This window comes from Micrasema longulum, unplaced genomic scaffold, assembly GCF_059751315.1.
Source record: "Micrasema longulum isolate JH-2025_06_02 unplaced genomic scaffold, ASM5975131v1 h1tg001037l, whole genome shotgun sequence".
Lineage (NCBI taxonomy): Eukaryota > Metazoa > Arthropoda > Insecta > Trichoptera > Brachycentridae > Micrasema > Micrasema longulum.
Genome location: NW_028278225.1, coordinates 73,047 through 88,773, shown reverse-complemented (window position 1 = coordinate 88,773; position 15,727 = coordinate 73,047). Strand labels below are relative to the sequence as shown.

Here is a 15,727-nt window from a genome sequence, read left to right as displayed (position 1 = left end):
AATGTCTAGACTCCCACATTTCTAAGGTTCTCCAGTTCTTCTGTCTCTAAGAAAGTGGAGCATGTGGACATCATTAGAAGCCAGCATTCTTGCCTCCTCCCATGCCAATCCGACATCCCTTGGTTCCGCCAAATAATGCCAAATTTCTATCACCTTATAATAATGTTTGCATACATGGGGAGAGTGATCAAACCTGAAAACTTGATCTATGTACATAAAAATATTGATGATTTTGAGCGGGATAGAGATTTCCATAGGTTCAACACGAGAAATAAATATATGCTAGTTGTACCTGCTACCAGACTGCAAAAAAATAATCATCCTTTTGCCTCAAACTGCTGCATACTATTTTACAACAAGGTACCTCTTGAAATTCGGTCATTGCCAACAAAAAAGTTTGAAAATTTTGTCAAGCACAGGCTGTTTGAAAAGAGCTACTATAGAGTAGAAGAATATTTGCAGGACAAAACTGCTTGGCATTAGATTTGTGTTTATTGATTTAAGTTTGTTGATTTGAATTTATTTGTTTGTTAGATTTAATTTACAAATTGTTGAATTGTATTATATATTAGTAATTTATTGACGTCTATATTATGTGATTCGATGAATCCTATGCAAAGAATATACTAAACTAAACTGAACTTAAACATTATTTAATGACTTACATCTCTCTGCTATGTATAAATGAGTATTAAATAAATATGTACCTTGCAGTTGCAAGCAGCTGTTTCTTCGTCGCATATGTCAGCTAAGGTTCCATTAGTGTCGCAGTCACACCGTACGCAATAGGGGAAATCATAGTGTCCGGGGACACAGTGATTACACGTGCGTCCATGGATATTCGGTTTACACCTAAAACGAATACATAACCATCATCATAAATGCAGCTTATCTCATTCATACGCTTGAGGTGTTAGTCCAGAGAACAATAAAACAAATTTAACCTAGGACTTTAGTCATGGTAGTTAAATACGACAACAAATCCTCACTCGATTTCTTTTCTCAAGATTTTGGCTTTAGAATAGCTAGTGTTGAATATGACAGCAAATCCCCACTCGATTTCTTTTCTCAAGATTTTTCTATAATTGATTTTGAAAGGTCATTTTTTAATTTTTTGTGGAACAAATTTTGTATTACAAACTGAGGTTTCAAATAAAGAACTATGGGTTAGTATACGTAACAAGTGGCCTCATAAGGAAGGCAGGTTAATGCAGAGAAATCAGACAGAAGGAGATCTAATATGGCCTATACCTCAGTGGGTATGTTGAGCTGACCTCGAGGTTAACAGGCAGTCATCAGCAGACCTCAGCTGCCTCAACCAACCCGGCAATGTTTGGACAGGGGTCTGGAGGAAATTTGTGAATACCATATGCTCTATTGGAGAGCAAATACGGAATTGATTGATTGGTTTACATATTTGTACCGTAATAATAATTATAAAAGTTGACAAACCTGCATTCTCCAGTTAACAAATCACATTGCAATTGATCATTAATGACTCCAAGTGGTTCACAGCTACAATCTTCACAACCGATAATGGGATTAAATCCATATGTATACGGTTTACACTGGTCACATTTTTCTCCTGTGACTCTCTTTGGACATATGCATTCACCTAAAATCAATTTGATAATTGTTAAAAAGTACTATGACATATTTTATATTTGAAGCAATTGTGGTCAACTATTTAAACAAATTATTATTGATAGGTATTTCTACAAAGATGGAGAACCTCTTTGAGAAGGGAAAATGGAAGTCCAGGCATTTACAAGGCTTATGATCTGGCATTCAGCGGTTTAAGTGATTACTTTATACAATGTAACATTCACCATCCTGCCTATGTTGAAACATCCAATATTTTGAGCTAAAATTATCCTTGGTTTATTTTTATTATTATTAAAACAAAACATGCACTAGATCCTGGATTACATGCTGTTTGCCTATGATTGTCATCCCCCTCCCCACATCTGCTTATCTAAAAAGCATCTTATTAGAAAACTATCAAGCGGTTTTCAAATTAGTTCACTGTAGTGGATTTGACAATCATGTTTGGCAAGCTTTGGGGGTTAAGGTGGAATTGGTGACTATAGAGCTTCTAGTGATGACCTTGCAGGGGTGAATCGTCCAAGTAAGCGATTATGCACAGCTTACTATTATATTTGACTTTCCATAATTATGTTTTATAGTAACTATGTTTATGGGAAAATAAATAAAACAATTGTTATTTAATATAAATCACCACAACCGTTTATATGTTCTTATAAAAAAATATATCTATAAAGCATGCCCACCCCGTTCTCAGTGAACTATGAAACTAGCCGATTACCTCAGCTTATTACTCCATATAAAAAAGTACATTTTATTTTACATCTTTACCCCAGTTGCGGTCTTTTAGTACTAAAACAAGCTTGCAGATTACAAATATTATTTAAAGATTATCTATTTGGAAACTAGTATTTCAAACATTATTTCTGAAGGACTATTTTTCTGTGATAGGATACCGTTGACATATTATGTATCACATAGGACATGTGGCATTCGAAGTAGCCGTTTTTGGCATTATTTATTTTAAAAAGAATCTGCGAGTGCTCAGTGTTGACATTTCTGCTGAATGTCATTGTGGTATTTTTTAACAAACTTTTGTACAAGTGTTGTATAAAAATAGTGTAAAATAAAGCTATGTTTATCGCAAAGTTAATAATAATTATTTTTGAGTAGATTTTCACAGAACCTCATAAAAAATAGCCATTTATAATTATATTATGTACATTATGTACTTATATGCAGGTACAAATAAACAATTTTTACATAAAAATAAAGGAAAATGGAGCGAAAACAATTACCTGTAAAAAAATGGCCACTCGCCACTGTGACCTTGTACATGGGAGCTCATGTCGAGTTGATACATTACATATTGCAGTAGACATGTATTATTGTTGAAAAAAAGGTGGTAAGTGGAACAAACTACTGTGCATAAAAGTAAATTTACCTGTGTCGACTTTGCAATGAGCAGTAGATGGACAACCGCATGGTTTACATTCAGGGAACCCGTAGTAACCTCTCTTGCAAGCATCACACATTCTTCCAATCACATTATCCCTACACTGGCATTGGCCCCCAAATGGTTCGCATTCAAAGGACAAGGATCCCCTGTAGTCACAGCCACATGGTAGAGCACCATTGTTGTAATCTGAAGTCAAGGAGAATACGGCGGCGCGACAGAAACCTAACCAACAAAACAAAACAAAATTACTCTTTTTATCCTAGAATTACATGTCTTCAAAGTTACTACATCAATAAAAATAAAATTAAAATTTCCTATTTTAATTATTTTTTTATGTTTATCGACGCTTCAGTTGGCTTTATCATGGATACAATGCGAATACAGGCACTTAGATGCTTATAACAATCACTATAAAAACAAAGGAAAATGGAGCAAAAACAAATAATGAAGGTTACAGAATATTGGTTGAATAAGAAATATTTAAACTTACCATCATCTGAAACATCAACAAAGAAGTGATTGGTACCACATGTGGATATAAACTCTCTTGTTTGATCCAGTTGGTTTTCAGTTAAACTTGAATCAGCATAATACTCTGCAGGTACCACCATTAAATAGTCAAACCAAACTGCCTTAGTTATAGGCTCCTACAAATCAAGAAGAAAATATTAAGTAAGATAGAAATTATTAGTAGGCAACTTAATAGTTGTTTTCATGAACAAACCTTGCCGAGGCTGACAGTCAGCAAAAAGTTTTCTGTTAACGAAAAGCGATTTGTTCCTTCGGGCATTTTGATCACTGACCTACAACCAGCATTAGATGGACAGTGTTTGATTGGTAAAGTGGCTTCATACATTTGTCCATTTTGAATTAGAACATCCAAATCAAATTCTAAAACAAATATTTTTAAAACATCATGAAAATTGTCGTTAATTTTTACAATGTGTTGCTTAAATGGTATTGCAAAATGCCAACCCTGGTGTCTGTAATGAAGAGGCATAATCATTTAATATTTTACTTGCTAAGAGTATGAAATTGTCATTTTTCTTACCGGGGTAATCCGGCTGGTAGTACTGCACAATAAACACGTATTGCCCCGGGAAAGGAACTTTTGAGGTAATATCTACATGTGAATTGTCAGCATTTAGGTAAATCAAATCAGTTGAGTTATCATAGATATTTGCAGGACGAATCTTTGCAACTGTTTCGGGACCAGATTCAAATTCAACCTAAAAATTACAATTATAAACATTAAAATTAGTTGGTAAAATATCTCGACGGAAGTTTAATATAACAAAAAAAATTCAATTGAACATAAGGTTCCTGTCACAATAGATCTACAAAGATCACAGTGATGTCAGGAGATTATTTAGCACTGAACACCATCTACAAAAATAAATATAAGGATGATATATTAATCCACTTAGTTATGTAAACCAATAAATATCAATTTAACTAATTCGCTGAGTTTTGTCCGTTGATCTTACGTAAAAAACTCAACTCATTATCGGCATGTCACAAAGATGTTAAATTTAGAAGCAATATTTAAAATGCCATTTCTAGATCAACTGTGCTGTTTTCAAGCAAATTTTTCTCTGACTCCTTTGGTATAAAATTGAACTTTTTAATGGTAAGTCGTAGCGATGTGAAATTTAGCATAAACATTTATAATACCATTTTTAGATCAACAGTGCTGTTGTCAAGACAAATGTTTCTGATTACTTAGGTATAAAATTAAACTTTTTACTAGTAAGTCTTAGGGATGCGAAATTTAGAGACAACATTTAAAATGCCACTTCTAGATAAACGCATTTTTTATAGTTGCTTTGGCATGTGGAAAATATTGTTTCAAAGAACTGGATGAAAGTGAAACCTGTGATTTTATGAAAGAATTTTATTAGCTTTAGTTGCGAGTCAAAAATAAATGGAGTTAAATGAATCAGTTTTACCTTTTTAGAATCTGGAGCTGGTGGAAACTCAGCCTGAACGCACATCCCATTCTTTCGCACACAAATTGATTGGGGTTTAATGAAATCTAAATGCCATTGGTTATAAGGTATTACCACAATGGATTTTATTCCCACACTTGTATTATTGTCGCCCTGCAAAATAAATTAATTCTAAATATTTTCTAGACATAAAGGTGACATATAAAAGATAACGTAATGCAAATATGTGTGTAGAAATAGTTTTTTTATTTTTTATATTCTTACAAATTTCACTTCTGAAGAGTAAGTTTTGTTAGTTTTAAATAATGAAATTCAATTTTAATTTTTGGCTTTTAAAATTAATTTAGTTTTCACATGAATATTAGACCTGATAGGAGAAGGTTCGTAGGATATTGAATATCTAATTGCATAGGCAAAGAAAAAACTACTCACCTTCAGAGTAAGTCCAACATTGTTGTCTTGAATGTTAAAAATTTGAACTCTGGAACTTTCATCTGTAAGAACTTGACGACAAGCAAATGTGTATGGACAACTGTTCAAATGAACTTTAGAGTATTCTTGGGATGCACTTCCCCTTGCAGTAATTGTAATTGTACCCCCACTCTGGTATTTTTTCTCAACAGGAGTAACATATTCAATCAACATCACATGAGGCCCGGCCTTCGCTACAGTCAAATCCAACAGTAATTCATCTTGCATTTTATCCACCAGTGGAATTTCAGTCTCTTTTAATTCTTTAAGTTGCTGAAAAAACATGAAAAATAATAATAAAATAGTTTTTAACCCAATTTTTTTGTATATAATACTTAATTATATTGAGAATAAAACAGTTAAAAATTACATTTTAGTCCTGCCGAATAGCTTACATTGCAGTACATCAGTAGGCGCATCTCTATACATGCATACATTTATTTATTTTCAGTTTAAAAAATCGGGTGTAATATACATAGCTCGTGTCCGTTTTTTACCAAATGAAGAGAACAAGGGGACACAAAAAAATACAACAAATTAGTTGATAATTCATAGCATCTTCACAGTACACTGCGCAAATATTGCGAGCGGCTTTGGCAGCTTTATTCCCTCAATTGAAGATGAACAGAAAAAAGTGTGGATAATTCTCACCTTCGTCTACTTGACATTCCATTCTGAAGGCTTGTAATAAAATAATAAATGTAATATTTTTATGTTCTTTTTGCTTTTGTAAACACATTACCTTGCAGAGCAGAAAATTTTCTCTTGAATGACATAACATTCACCATATATTTTTACTTTTGGTCCTCATTTTTAAATTTGTAAAAAAATGGGCATAACTTATGTCAACACCTAGTACACAAAAAAATAATGTGTTCTCACTGGAGTAACCCGTGCCGAGGATAATTAACAAAACATTTTTTTTATAAATGAGAAGAAATATAGAAAACATTATATACAGACAAAAACATTACAAAATGTAAAAATAATACAATAATGTTACCCACAGTTTTAAAACATTGTACGTGCGCCACTACACCACATGGCGGACTATTCTCATCTCGATTTTGAGAGTACTTGTCGAGTCAAAAATACTCATCAATCAATGATTGATGAGTATTCACACACAGAACTGTATTATTCACTCCCTCCGGACACAAATAGGATAAACGATATAACAGTACAAACCTGACGGTAATCTATATATTGGTAGATCGGGTCTCTGACTCCATTTCTAGACGTAAAGCCACCAGCGCCTCGAACGTAATCAAATGAAGATATATTAGGGTATCCAAAGTGTCGGCATAGTTCTTTATCTCCGACTGAACAAACAGAATCAACCTTTCGTGTTAAAATAGTAGCTTCGTAATACGCTGCAGGAACAAGCGCAAAGTAATCCTAAAAGAAAAAGAAAAATACAAGCGTAATTTTCTATATGCATATTTAGGTAAAGATAAATCATTTCACTTTTAGTTTGTAAACTTTCACTCACCAAGTACAAAGTTTTTCCTATTTTAATAGTAACCATCCAGTATCCGGGGTTCATCACCATGGGAGATGGAATAGTTCCTTGTGGACCAGAAACAGTTACGAATTGGGGTGATGTGGTAGGCTTTAGTAAAACGTCAAACCTTAAAGAGTGTAAAAACTATTACAAAATTTGTAAAATGTATTAAAAAAAAAAAGTCAACCCCATTGATTGAAGGCTAATAACGTCTTATATAGATATATATATATTTTTTATTTTACAGCATTTTTTTATATTTATTTATTCATTATAGGCGGCCTCCGTGGTGTAGTAGTCAAGACGCTTGACTCACACATGAAAGGTTCCGGGTTTGATTCCCAATGAGAACACAAAAATTAAAAATGAGATTTTTCTCAAGCCTGGGTGTTCTGTGATGTAGTTCACCACTGTAATTGGGCCTCCTTGCCTGTTGTGGTGCAAAAATAAATAAATAAATAAAAAGATAAATATTACAAAAAAATTATATCATATCCCTAACTCTATGAGGCCAAGAGCCCTGTGTTGAGTTTCATCTATACTCGAGAATACCTCCTATAAAATGAGAGTATACAAGTTTAAAAGAACCTCGGCAGACAGTTAAAAATCTTTGTTTAACCCTCAAAGGATTTCATCAAGATTGAACAATATTTCAACTGAGGAAAAAAAACTTTTTTAAGTCTTAATCTTAATCTCTAGTTACAGTTGTGCTACAAAATTCTTTTATATTAAAATATTCTGCAGTTAAGACATTTGAAGAAGAAAAAAAACAGAGATATACTGTTAAATGATTCCTTTTATATAAAAAACATATTATAATTTAAGCCTGTTATAGCAAAAAAATAATAATTACGCCGGTTATATAAATTACTGCCAATAACCGACTGATTGAATGAATTTTTTCGTTTGTTTTTGTCTTTTTTACAGAAACATCAGCCACAGAACAGCGTCTCTGTTTTTCTTTTGATAAGTTTTATTCTCATGCTCTTTCTTATACAGTAAAATCGTTTTATTGTGACCTATTCTTATAATTATTCTTCGCATGGTAAGAATGAACATATTTTTGGATTAAAATCCAACATATTTATACAAATTTTATTTTCCAAATGCGATGTGAAAATTTCCATTGGAAGATTACAAAAAATACAACTTCATCATTTAAATAAATAAGAGAGATGTATCAAGTATTGTCTCCTTTATAGACTCTTGTTACATAACAGCCACGCAAGAGTTAAAAAGGGAAAATGGAAATCTTAGTGCTTGCAGCGTTTATGACCTGTCATGTGAACATAACAGACTGTGTAAAGTAATTATTCAAACTAGTCGATGATAGTCATAAGCCTTGTAAATGCCTAGACTTCTATTTACCTTCACTGGGAGGTTATCCACCAGTATTTAAATACTTTGATTAATTATTTTTATTAGTATCACTTACTTTTGCTCGATCTCATTTAAATTCTCGACCGCAGGTGTGATAGTCACTTTTCCAATAATTGGATCCCGATTTGGATTGACATATCGCAAGACCATACGATATAATGACGACTTTAGAATGTAAATATCTTGATTGATTTCATTCTGTAAGAAAGAAGAAAAATTCATTATTAAAGTAGGTAATAAAGGGTTGAACAGCATTGACTTTTGCTAAATGTCGGTAGGTGTATACATAATTTATGTTATTTATGCGTTGGGTAAAGGGTCAAAACTCCAATGAGGAAGTTCAGTGGTTTTTTTTATTTATTTGTTAATGGACTATTAAACTAAGCAAATTTTTTTTATAATTGTTATATTATATATCGTATTATCAGCACTATGATTTTTTAAAGTTTTATATTTCTGAAATTACTGCGCATGTGATGCCTCAAGTTCTCTTCCGGATCTTCTCGGTCAGTTCTATCGATTGGTCGGTTAGCGGTAAGTAACCTGGATATCTTTTACAGCTCTCTTATCATTGGTTGATTCATATGAACTAGTGATGTTGTTCAAAGAAGTTGATTAAAATATTTTTTTTGTACATTTTCAAGAAACTTTGCAGTACAATTTAATGCTCTAATTTTAACTGTGCGTAAGAAAATATTTTATGTTTCCAATTTCCTGTAGGGCTGAAGTTCTTCATTGTAAAATTATCCCTTTGTTTTAACATGATAGGCCATAAATCCAGGAAAATTGTGAAATGTTCAATAAAAAAAAAACAATTCAAACAAATATTTTATGTTTGTAAAGCTACGAATTGAACCCATGACTTTTGGGTACTCGATTAGAATTTTAATGTCTGTACTATTATTTAGGAAGCCATTACGTACATACCGGCAATCAATAAGAGCGGGACTGTTTAATAGAGTGTACCAAATTAATAAGAAGAATCTGGGGTTTTATTCCATATTATGTGCATCATTATTATTTTTAATATTTTTCAGTGACGTTGTCTATTGGTTACAGTGTTTGCCTACTACGCAAGTAGCAAAAAATCTTAAGTTTAAATTCCGACATGGTTGACATGAAATATTTATTTGAAAAGGCGTTCTTACACTGCATATTTTAAAGTCCCAGGACAGGCACCCGAAGCATAAGGCTGATTATCTTGTATTTTATTTTATTTTATTCAGAAAACATACAGTCATACATAATAAGTATTAAAAACCACATTTTTTTAACATAAAAAGACAATTCAGTTTTCATAAACTATACAAAAGATGTAAACATTAAATGTGACGAAAAAATAAATAAATAAGAAATTCAAGTGAGAAGAGAATAATTGTTAACATTTGCGTTTTCCATGGACCTTATCGTTGGTAATAAATAAAAATACCGAATGCACACTTTGAGCCATCCACACACACACACATGAACGCACATATAAAACATACACAAACATATACATTACATGCGGCACATATACATAGCATAAACCACTCAAGATGCAGCACATTCAGCAACTATCCCAAATAATCGACCCCATGAAGAAATTTTCTGTATAAACGCAACGCGCAGTTAAAAATGCCCACATCAATACTGAGTCCATTATAATTTCTACAGGTACGTCTAATCAATGAATTCGAGGTATAATTGTTTTTACAAGTTGGTATATGAAAAAGTGAATTTAATCTGGTATAGCGAAGAGGGAAACGGAAACCAATATTTTGTAAAAGATACGGCGAATCAACCATATTATTTAGAATTTAAATAAATCAAATTTAAGTAAAATTAAAGTAAAGTAAAATTAAGTAAAATTAAGTAAAATTAAATCATGTGAAAAAAAAATTATCAATATACACTGCGATTGGTGTACCTGTGCAGTTTATTTTGATTTCCTTACGCATAGAGTAATGCACCATTAGATACAGATTAGCAAAATGAAAATCTCTATATAAGTATTTAAAAAAAAAAAATTTTTAGATGAATCATAATAATAACATGTAACAATTTAAGAGCTGAGAGAATTTTCTGGGTGTTTTAAAATTGATTACAAAAATAAATTGATCTTGAATTAAAATTTATAAATACCCGAATATTTGAGAAGACCGCATATCCTTTCCACGAGAATCCCGGGAAATTAGATTCAGAGTAATCATATTGGACTGGATTGCCGGATGGATTCAGGGCGTCTTCTACTTCATATTGATACTGATGTAGAGTTGGGAAATAGTGAGTCTGGAGAGGTTCATCACATCTCAGTCCATCTAAGCGTGGCTTACAAGTGCATTGACCAGATTCCTTATCGCATATATTATTGACAGATCCACCAACGTCGCACCCACAATCTGCATTATACCAAAAATAAATTAAAATTACATTAAAGAAAGGAAGTTTTGAGATAAAACGTTTTCAAACCTCTTGGACATTTCAATAAACTTATAAATATAAAGGAACCTGCTAACAAATATCCTATACTGTTTGATACCATCTAAAGTGGCTTTCATTGATATTAAATTATCGCTTTATTTCCAGAATTTAACTAATATCCACGAAGTATGCATTTTTTTCTTGTTCAATTATCTTGGAAAGTCGAGCCTTTACGTTGAATTTGATTCAGAAATGTATATCATGTGAACTGCCATCAGATGTCATTATTAGTTTAAAACATAAAAATTGACATTCATCCTTAATACATGGTACGCTTCAATTGGTCTCTGCATAACAGCAAAGGGAGGAGAAGTTTTTATTTTCTTTTGCCTCAATGATGAATTTTGTATTAATTGTATATTGTACATTTACTTCATTTTTTATGATGCTCAAACAATCCATGTTCATTAAAAAATTAATTTACTGCTAATCAAAACTTTTTCGAAGATAAATGCTCAAGAACATTTTTTTTTTAAAGAAAAATAAATATTTGCATTCTTATAATTTACGCAAATATTTAAATTTTTAGGGCCATTTTCAATGAGTTGTAAATAACTCAGTATTAGACATTTAAAAGCAATATAGGTAGATAACTAAACATTTGATGCACACATAATAATATACTTACCAATACATCCAAAAAGATTTGCCTCCGTTAGATTGTATGATCCATCTTTACACTGTCTACAGCTTCTTTCTCCAACTGAATATTTGCATGCGCATAATCCAGACTTCGTGTCGCACACTCCTATACCGCCCTGTGTTCCGGGAACAAAGCAATCACAATCTAAAAGCAGATTATTAAAATTTAGAAAAGATCTTTAAAATATGAAGACCACAGGGAAAAAGAGATGTAAGACATTGAAAATACGTTCTCCATCTCATTTTTAAAGCTAACGACCTAACATTTTTTTACAAAAATATTTTAGACAATTGAAAAATACTCAGGTTTTTAGATATATATGTTTTCTATACATAAATTCAAACCAAAAAATACACATATTTCGTATCTTTATATTTTTATTTTGTGACTGTTAAAGTATTGTCATATATTTGGTTATGCAAGATGAATTCTCCAATACATATCAGCGTCAAAATCTTCAGTACTATGCCATTTTTTATTCTCCATCACAACTGTTGTTTCCCAGGAACTATTATAATGGCTTCTAGGAGATATCCATTTGGAATTTTCTTATTCAATTCGTAATTCACAAATGGGTTGGTTTGGAAAATGATTTCTTATAAAACAATGATAAAAAAGTTGTCCTCGATCTGAAAGTGGATGTACCAGCCTCAATTATTATATCAAAAAGAGATGATCTGATTCTTGGGCTTTTCTTTAAACGATAGTGACTTTGCATTAAAACATATTTAGCAAGACTTAAGCTTTTTTTTCAGGGACATTTCAAGAGCGAATATCTCATTGACTATTCATTTTCATCTTTTGTTTATTTTTTCATTTAATAGTCTATAATATTGTTAACAAAACTGCATTAATAAGTCAATTTAAAATAAAAAAGTGATTTCGAAACTATTTCAACAAGTAAATACGTATACGTTTTGATAATGGAATGAGAATAATACTGAGAATTAGATGGTATTACATATTATAATGATGGTGTTGAAATATATTTATTTAATAAACGCCCAGAGGGCTCTTACAATATTTGGTTGAGAAGTACATAAAATGTTATAGTCATTGACACAAAATATAATCGGAACTATTTCACTGATATGTAAATTATAAAAAAGAAAGAAAAAGGAAATAAGTAAAGATGAATAAAAACCGAAATAAAAATACTCACCGACACAACCCAAGGGATTGTTTTGTTGCAGATCCCAAAATAGAGGTCGGCAGTCGTCACAAATTCTTCCCTGCACTCTTTCCTTACATTTGCATAACTCTCCTTCAGGTACCGAAGCACATCCTAGAGAAAAGTTTTCAAATCAAATTAGTGTTTTGAAAATAGAATATGGAAACCCTTTATTGCTCAATGAAGAAGTTCGGTGTTTTCACAAAAAAAAATCATTAATAGACTATCAAACAATGCCAAAAAATTTTATTTTTATTTTTATGTATCGTATTATCAGCGCTACGATTTTTTTAAGTTTTTCAATTTTGAAATTACTCCGCCTATGACATCACAAGTTCAAGTATGAGAGTTCTGTTGATTAGTGAGTTGGCTTCCCGAAAATCTAATCAAATACTCTATCATTGGTTGATTGTTGAGAAATTGTGACGTAGTTAAAAGTAGTAAATTTTTATTAATTTTTTTATAGGTTTTCAAGAAACTTTGCCTTACAATTGAATGTTCTAATTGATATTGCGTGTAAAAAAAACATTTTTTATTTGCAATCTTCCATAGCACTGAACTTCTTCATTGTTCACCTTCTCTTAGAATATGTCTCTGTGATCTGGTCTCCCTTCTATGTGGACCGAATAAAACACTTAGTAAATAGTCAATATCTTGTCTCGATGTTGTTTAATATTTTATCAGAGCTCTGATGTTATTTTCTTATATATTTGTAATTTTGAACATACTTGTAATATACATATCTGGTTTACCTTTATATATGGAGAATGTCCATCAATTGATAAAATAAGCAAATATAATTTCCTTATCTGCACCTAATGGTGTAAATATTGTTCCGTACAAATGCGGTGCATCTTTATTTTTGTTACATGAAAGGAAGACAATACGCTTCAGGTGCCCGGGATGATGAAATATTGGGGTTGCTTAAATAAACATTTTATGTTGATCTTTGCGGGAATTGAAACCGGTACTTCATTCATGGTCAAGAAATACACTGACCACACCACATGACGTAAATATTTTGACTACGTCCAAATCTTTGTTAACAAGTACTATAACGACACATTGACCAACTCTCTTATTCTTAAAAATTAACATCTGTTAATTATCTAATAATTGACAATATTGATTTTATTCTACTGTAAATTAGTAAATGGTTTGACGCGTTTGTGGACCAACCTGCAAACAATTGGACTACTCCAGCTGGGTCACAGTTACATTCCTCGCACGCAGGGAAGTTGTAGAAACCATCTTTACACATGTTGCATCGAGCAGTGTCAAAATTCTTTTTGCACTGACACTGCCCATCAATATCACAAGTTACTCCAATAGCACCCATTGAATCGCAGCTGCAAGCTAAAAATGGCACAGTTCAACTTTAAATTAATTCGTTTTATTTGCTACGTATAATAAGTAGTAAGCAGCGTCAGTTTAAAGCAAGCAAATACTGGGATTTGAAACCTTAAATCTGATCCAGATATGTGCTGTATCACCAGACACAGAATTATTATAACCTGACAAGACAATAATTTAAAATAGTAATAAGAAAACCATTAGTTATTTCTACTGTTGAAACAAATAATAGTTTTTCAGTTCATGGGTTTACCAAATCGAACGATAGAATTCAAAATTGAAATAAAACACAGGATATTATATAAAAAAAGTTGCGGAATGGTTTTATTAGATGGTGCGTGTATGCCATTTATGATTTAAACAAACTATCGTTTAAATGACCACCACAGCTTCTCTTGCGCTGATTGATCCGGTGACGCCAATTTTCAATGACTGTGCAGCATTTCGGATGATATGGCAATTATGGTGCGGCAAATGTTGCCTTCAGGCTCATCAAGAGTCCTGGGTTTGTTGGTGTAAACCTGTGATTTAACATAGCCCCAAAGAAAATAGTCTAGCGGTGTTAAATCACAAGAGCTTGGTGGTTAGTTGTAAGGATCATTTAGTGAAAGAACCATTTCACCAAATTTTTCAGGCCATCGTAATGTTTGCTGTATGGCAAGGTCCGCCGTCTTATTGAAAATGAATATCGTCTGCATGAATTTTTTCAATTTGGGGAAAGAAAAAAACATACAGCATGGCACGATAGCGCTCACCATTCACAGTAACGGTGCTCATTTTTGAAAAAATATGTCCCGATGATGCCACCATACTAAAATTCATGCCAGACAGTGAGTTTTTCTGGATGTAATGCAGCCTCATCAATCACTCGAGGGTTTGCCTCACACCAACAGTGGCAATTTCGGTGTAGCCCTTCAAACAAAAATGAGCCTCATCTGAGAAGTATTTTCTTCATGAAATGTTCTTTGAGTAGCAACAAAACTTCTCAAATTTTGGTAGAATTTATAAACAATTTTCAAACACTGGGGCAATGTTAAACGATTCATGATGAAATGGCAAACCTTACTGAAAACGACAGCAGATGTCAAATTTTGAAATTTAAATATGGCCGCCATGAGCTATAAAAACCCTACTGTCCCTATTGGTAAACCCTGTATTTACTTATGTACAATGCTACGTTCATGTAATCATAAAAATAGAATTAAATAAAATGATTATATGTTTGATAATAATAATGTACAATTTACATAGTGCCATTTATGAATAAATTACCTCAAAGGCACTTCTGGTAACGTTATAAATTTTTTTATTTATTTAACTTTTTGTACATATTGTTATTTGTACATTGGCGGGCTTATTGCCAAATGGCAATTTCTTCCAACCAACCAATAAAATAATAGTTTTATTTTTATAATTCAGGTTACAAAGCATATTCGATATATAAAAATAGAAATAAACATATATGTTTATATTTAGATTTATTTAAACAGAGAGGGAAAAAGTTTTCGAGAAGAAATTTGGAAGTCTAGGCATTTACAGGGCTTATGACCTGTCATTGGCTGGTTTAAGTGGCCACTTTACACACTGTGTAACATTCACCCAGCCAGTCTGCAAGCATTTGGACATAATCAAACATTGTTATATATGTTTATAAATTACCTTAAATCAAAACTGTTACTCAATCGGAAAAAGGAAGAAAAGAGGAAAGAGGAAAGGAGGCTCTCCTCCTTTCCCTATTAAGGAAGAGAATCTCTATTAAGGAAGAGAACTAAATCTTGTCTTAGGTAGT

General features: G+C 32.1%; 1 protein-coding gene across 1 annotated transcript in view; it reads right to left on the bottom strand.

Annotated features, from left to right (window-relative positions):
* The window catches only part of LOC148277420 (laminin subunit alpha-like), an 83,671-nt gene that overhangs the window by 33,595 nt on the left and 34,349 nt on the right, over nucleotides 1–15,727 (bottom strand). The window contains exons 13-27 of the mRNA XM_088232906.1: nucleotides 13,765–13,941; nucleotides 12,577–12,699; nucleotides 11,400–11,558; nucleotides 10,433–10,689; nucleotides 8,364–8,506; nucleotides 6,917–7,055; nucleotides 6,613–6,822; nucleotides 5,386–5,697; nucleotides 4,954–5,106; nucleotides 4,056–4,233; nucleotides 3,729–3,895; nucleotides 3,495–3,651; nucleotides 2,990–3,226; nucleotides 1,453–1,615; nucleotides 708–852 (exon numbers count right to left, since the gene is read on the bottom strand). Of these exons, the coding sequence (XP_088089032.1) occupies nucleotides 708–852; nucleotides 1,453–1,615; nucleotides 2,990–3,226; nucleotides 3,495–3,651; nucleotides 3,729–3,895; nucleotides 4,056–4,233; nucleotides 4,954–5,106; nucleotides 5,386–5,697; nucleotides 6,613–6,822; nucleotides 6,917–7,055; nucleotides 8,364–8,506; nucleotides 10,433–10,689; nucleotides 11,400–11,558; nucleotides 12,577–12,699; nucleotides 13,765–13,941 (2,720 nt within the window). The remainder of the gene's footprint in view (nucleotides 1–707; nucleotides 853–1,452; nucleotides 1,616–2,989; nucleotides 3,227–3,494; nucleotides 3,652–3,728; nucleotides 3,896–4,055; nucleotides 4,234–4,953; nucleotides 5,107–5,385; nucleotides 5,698–6,612; nucleotides 6,823–6,916; nucleotides 7,056–8,363; nucleotides 8,507–10,432; nucleotides 10,690–11,399; nucleotides 11,559–12,576; nucleotides 12,700–13,764; nucleotides 13,942–15,727) is intronic.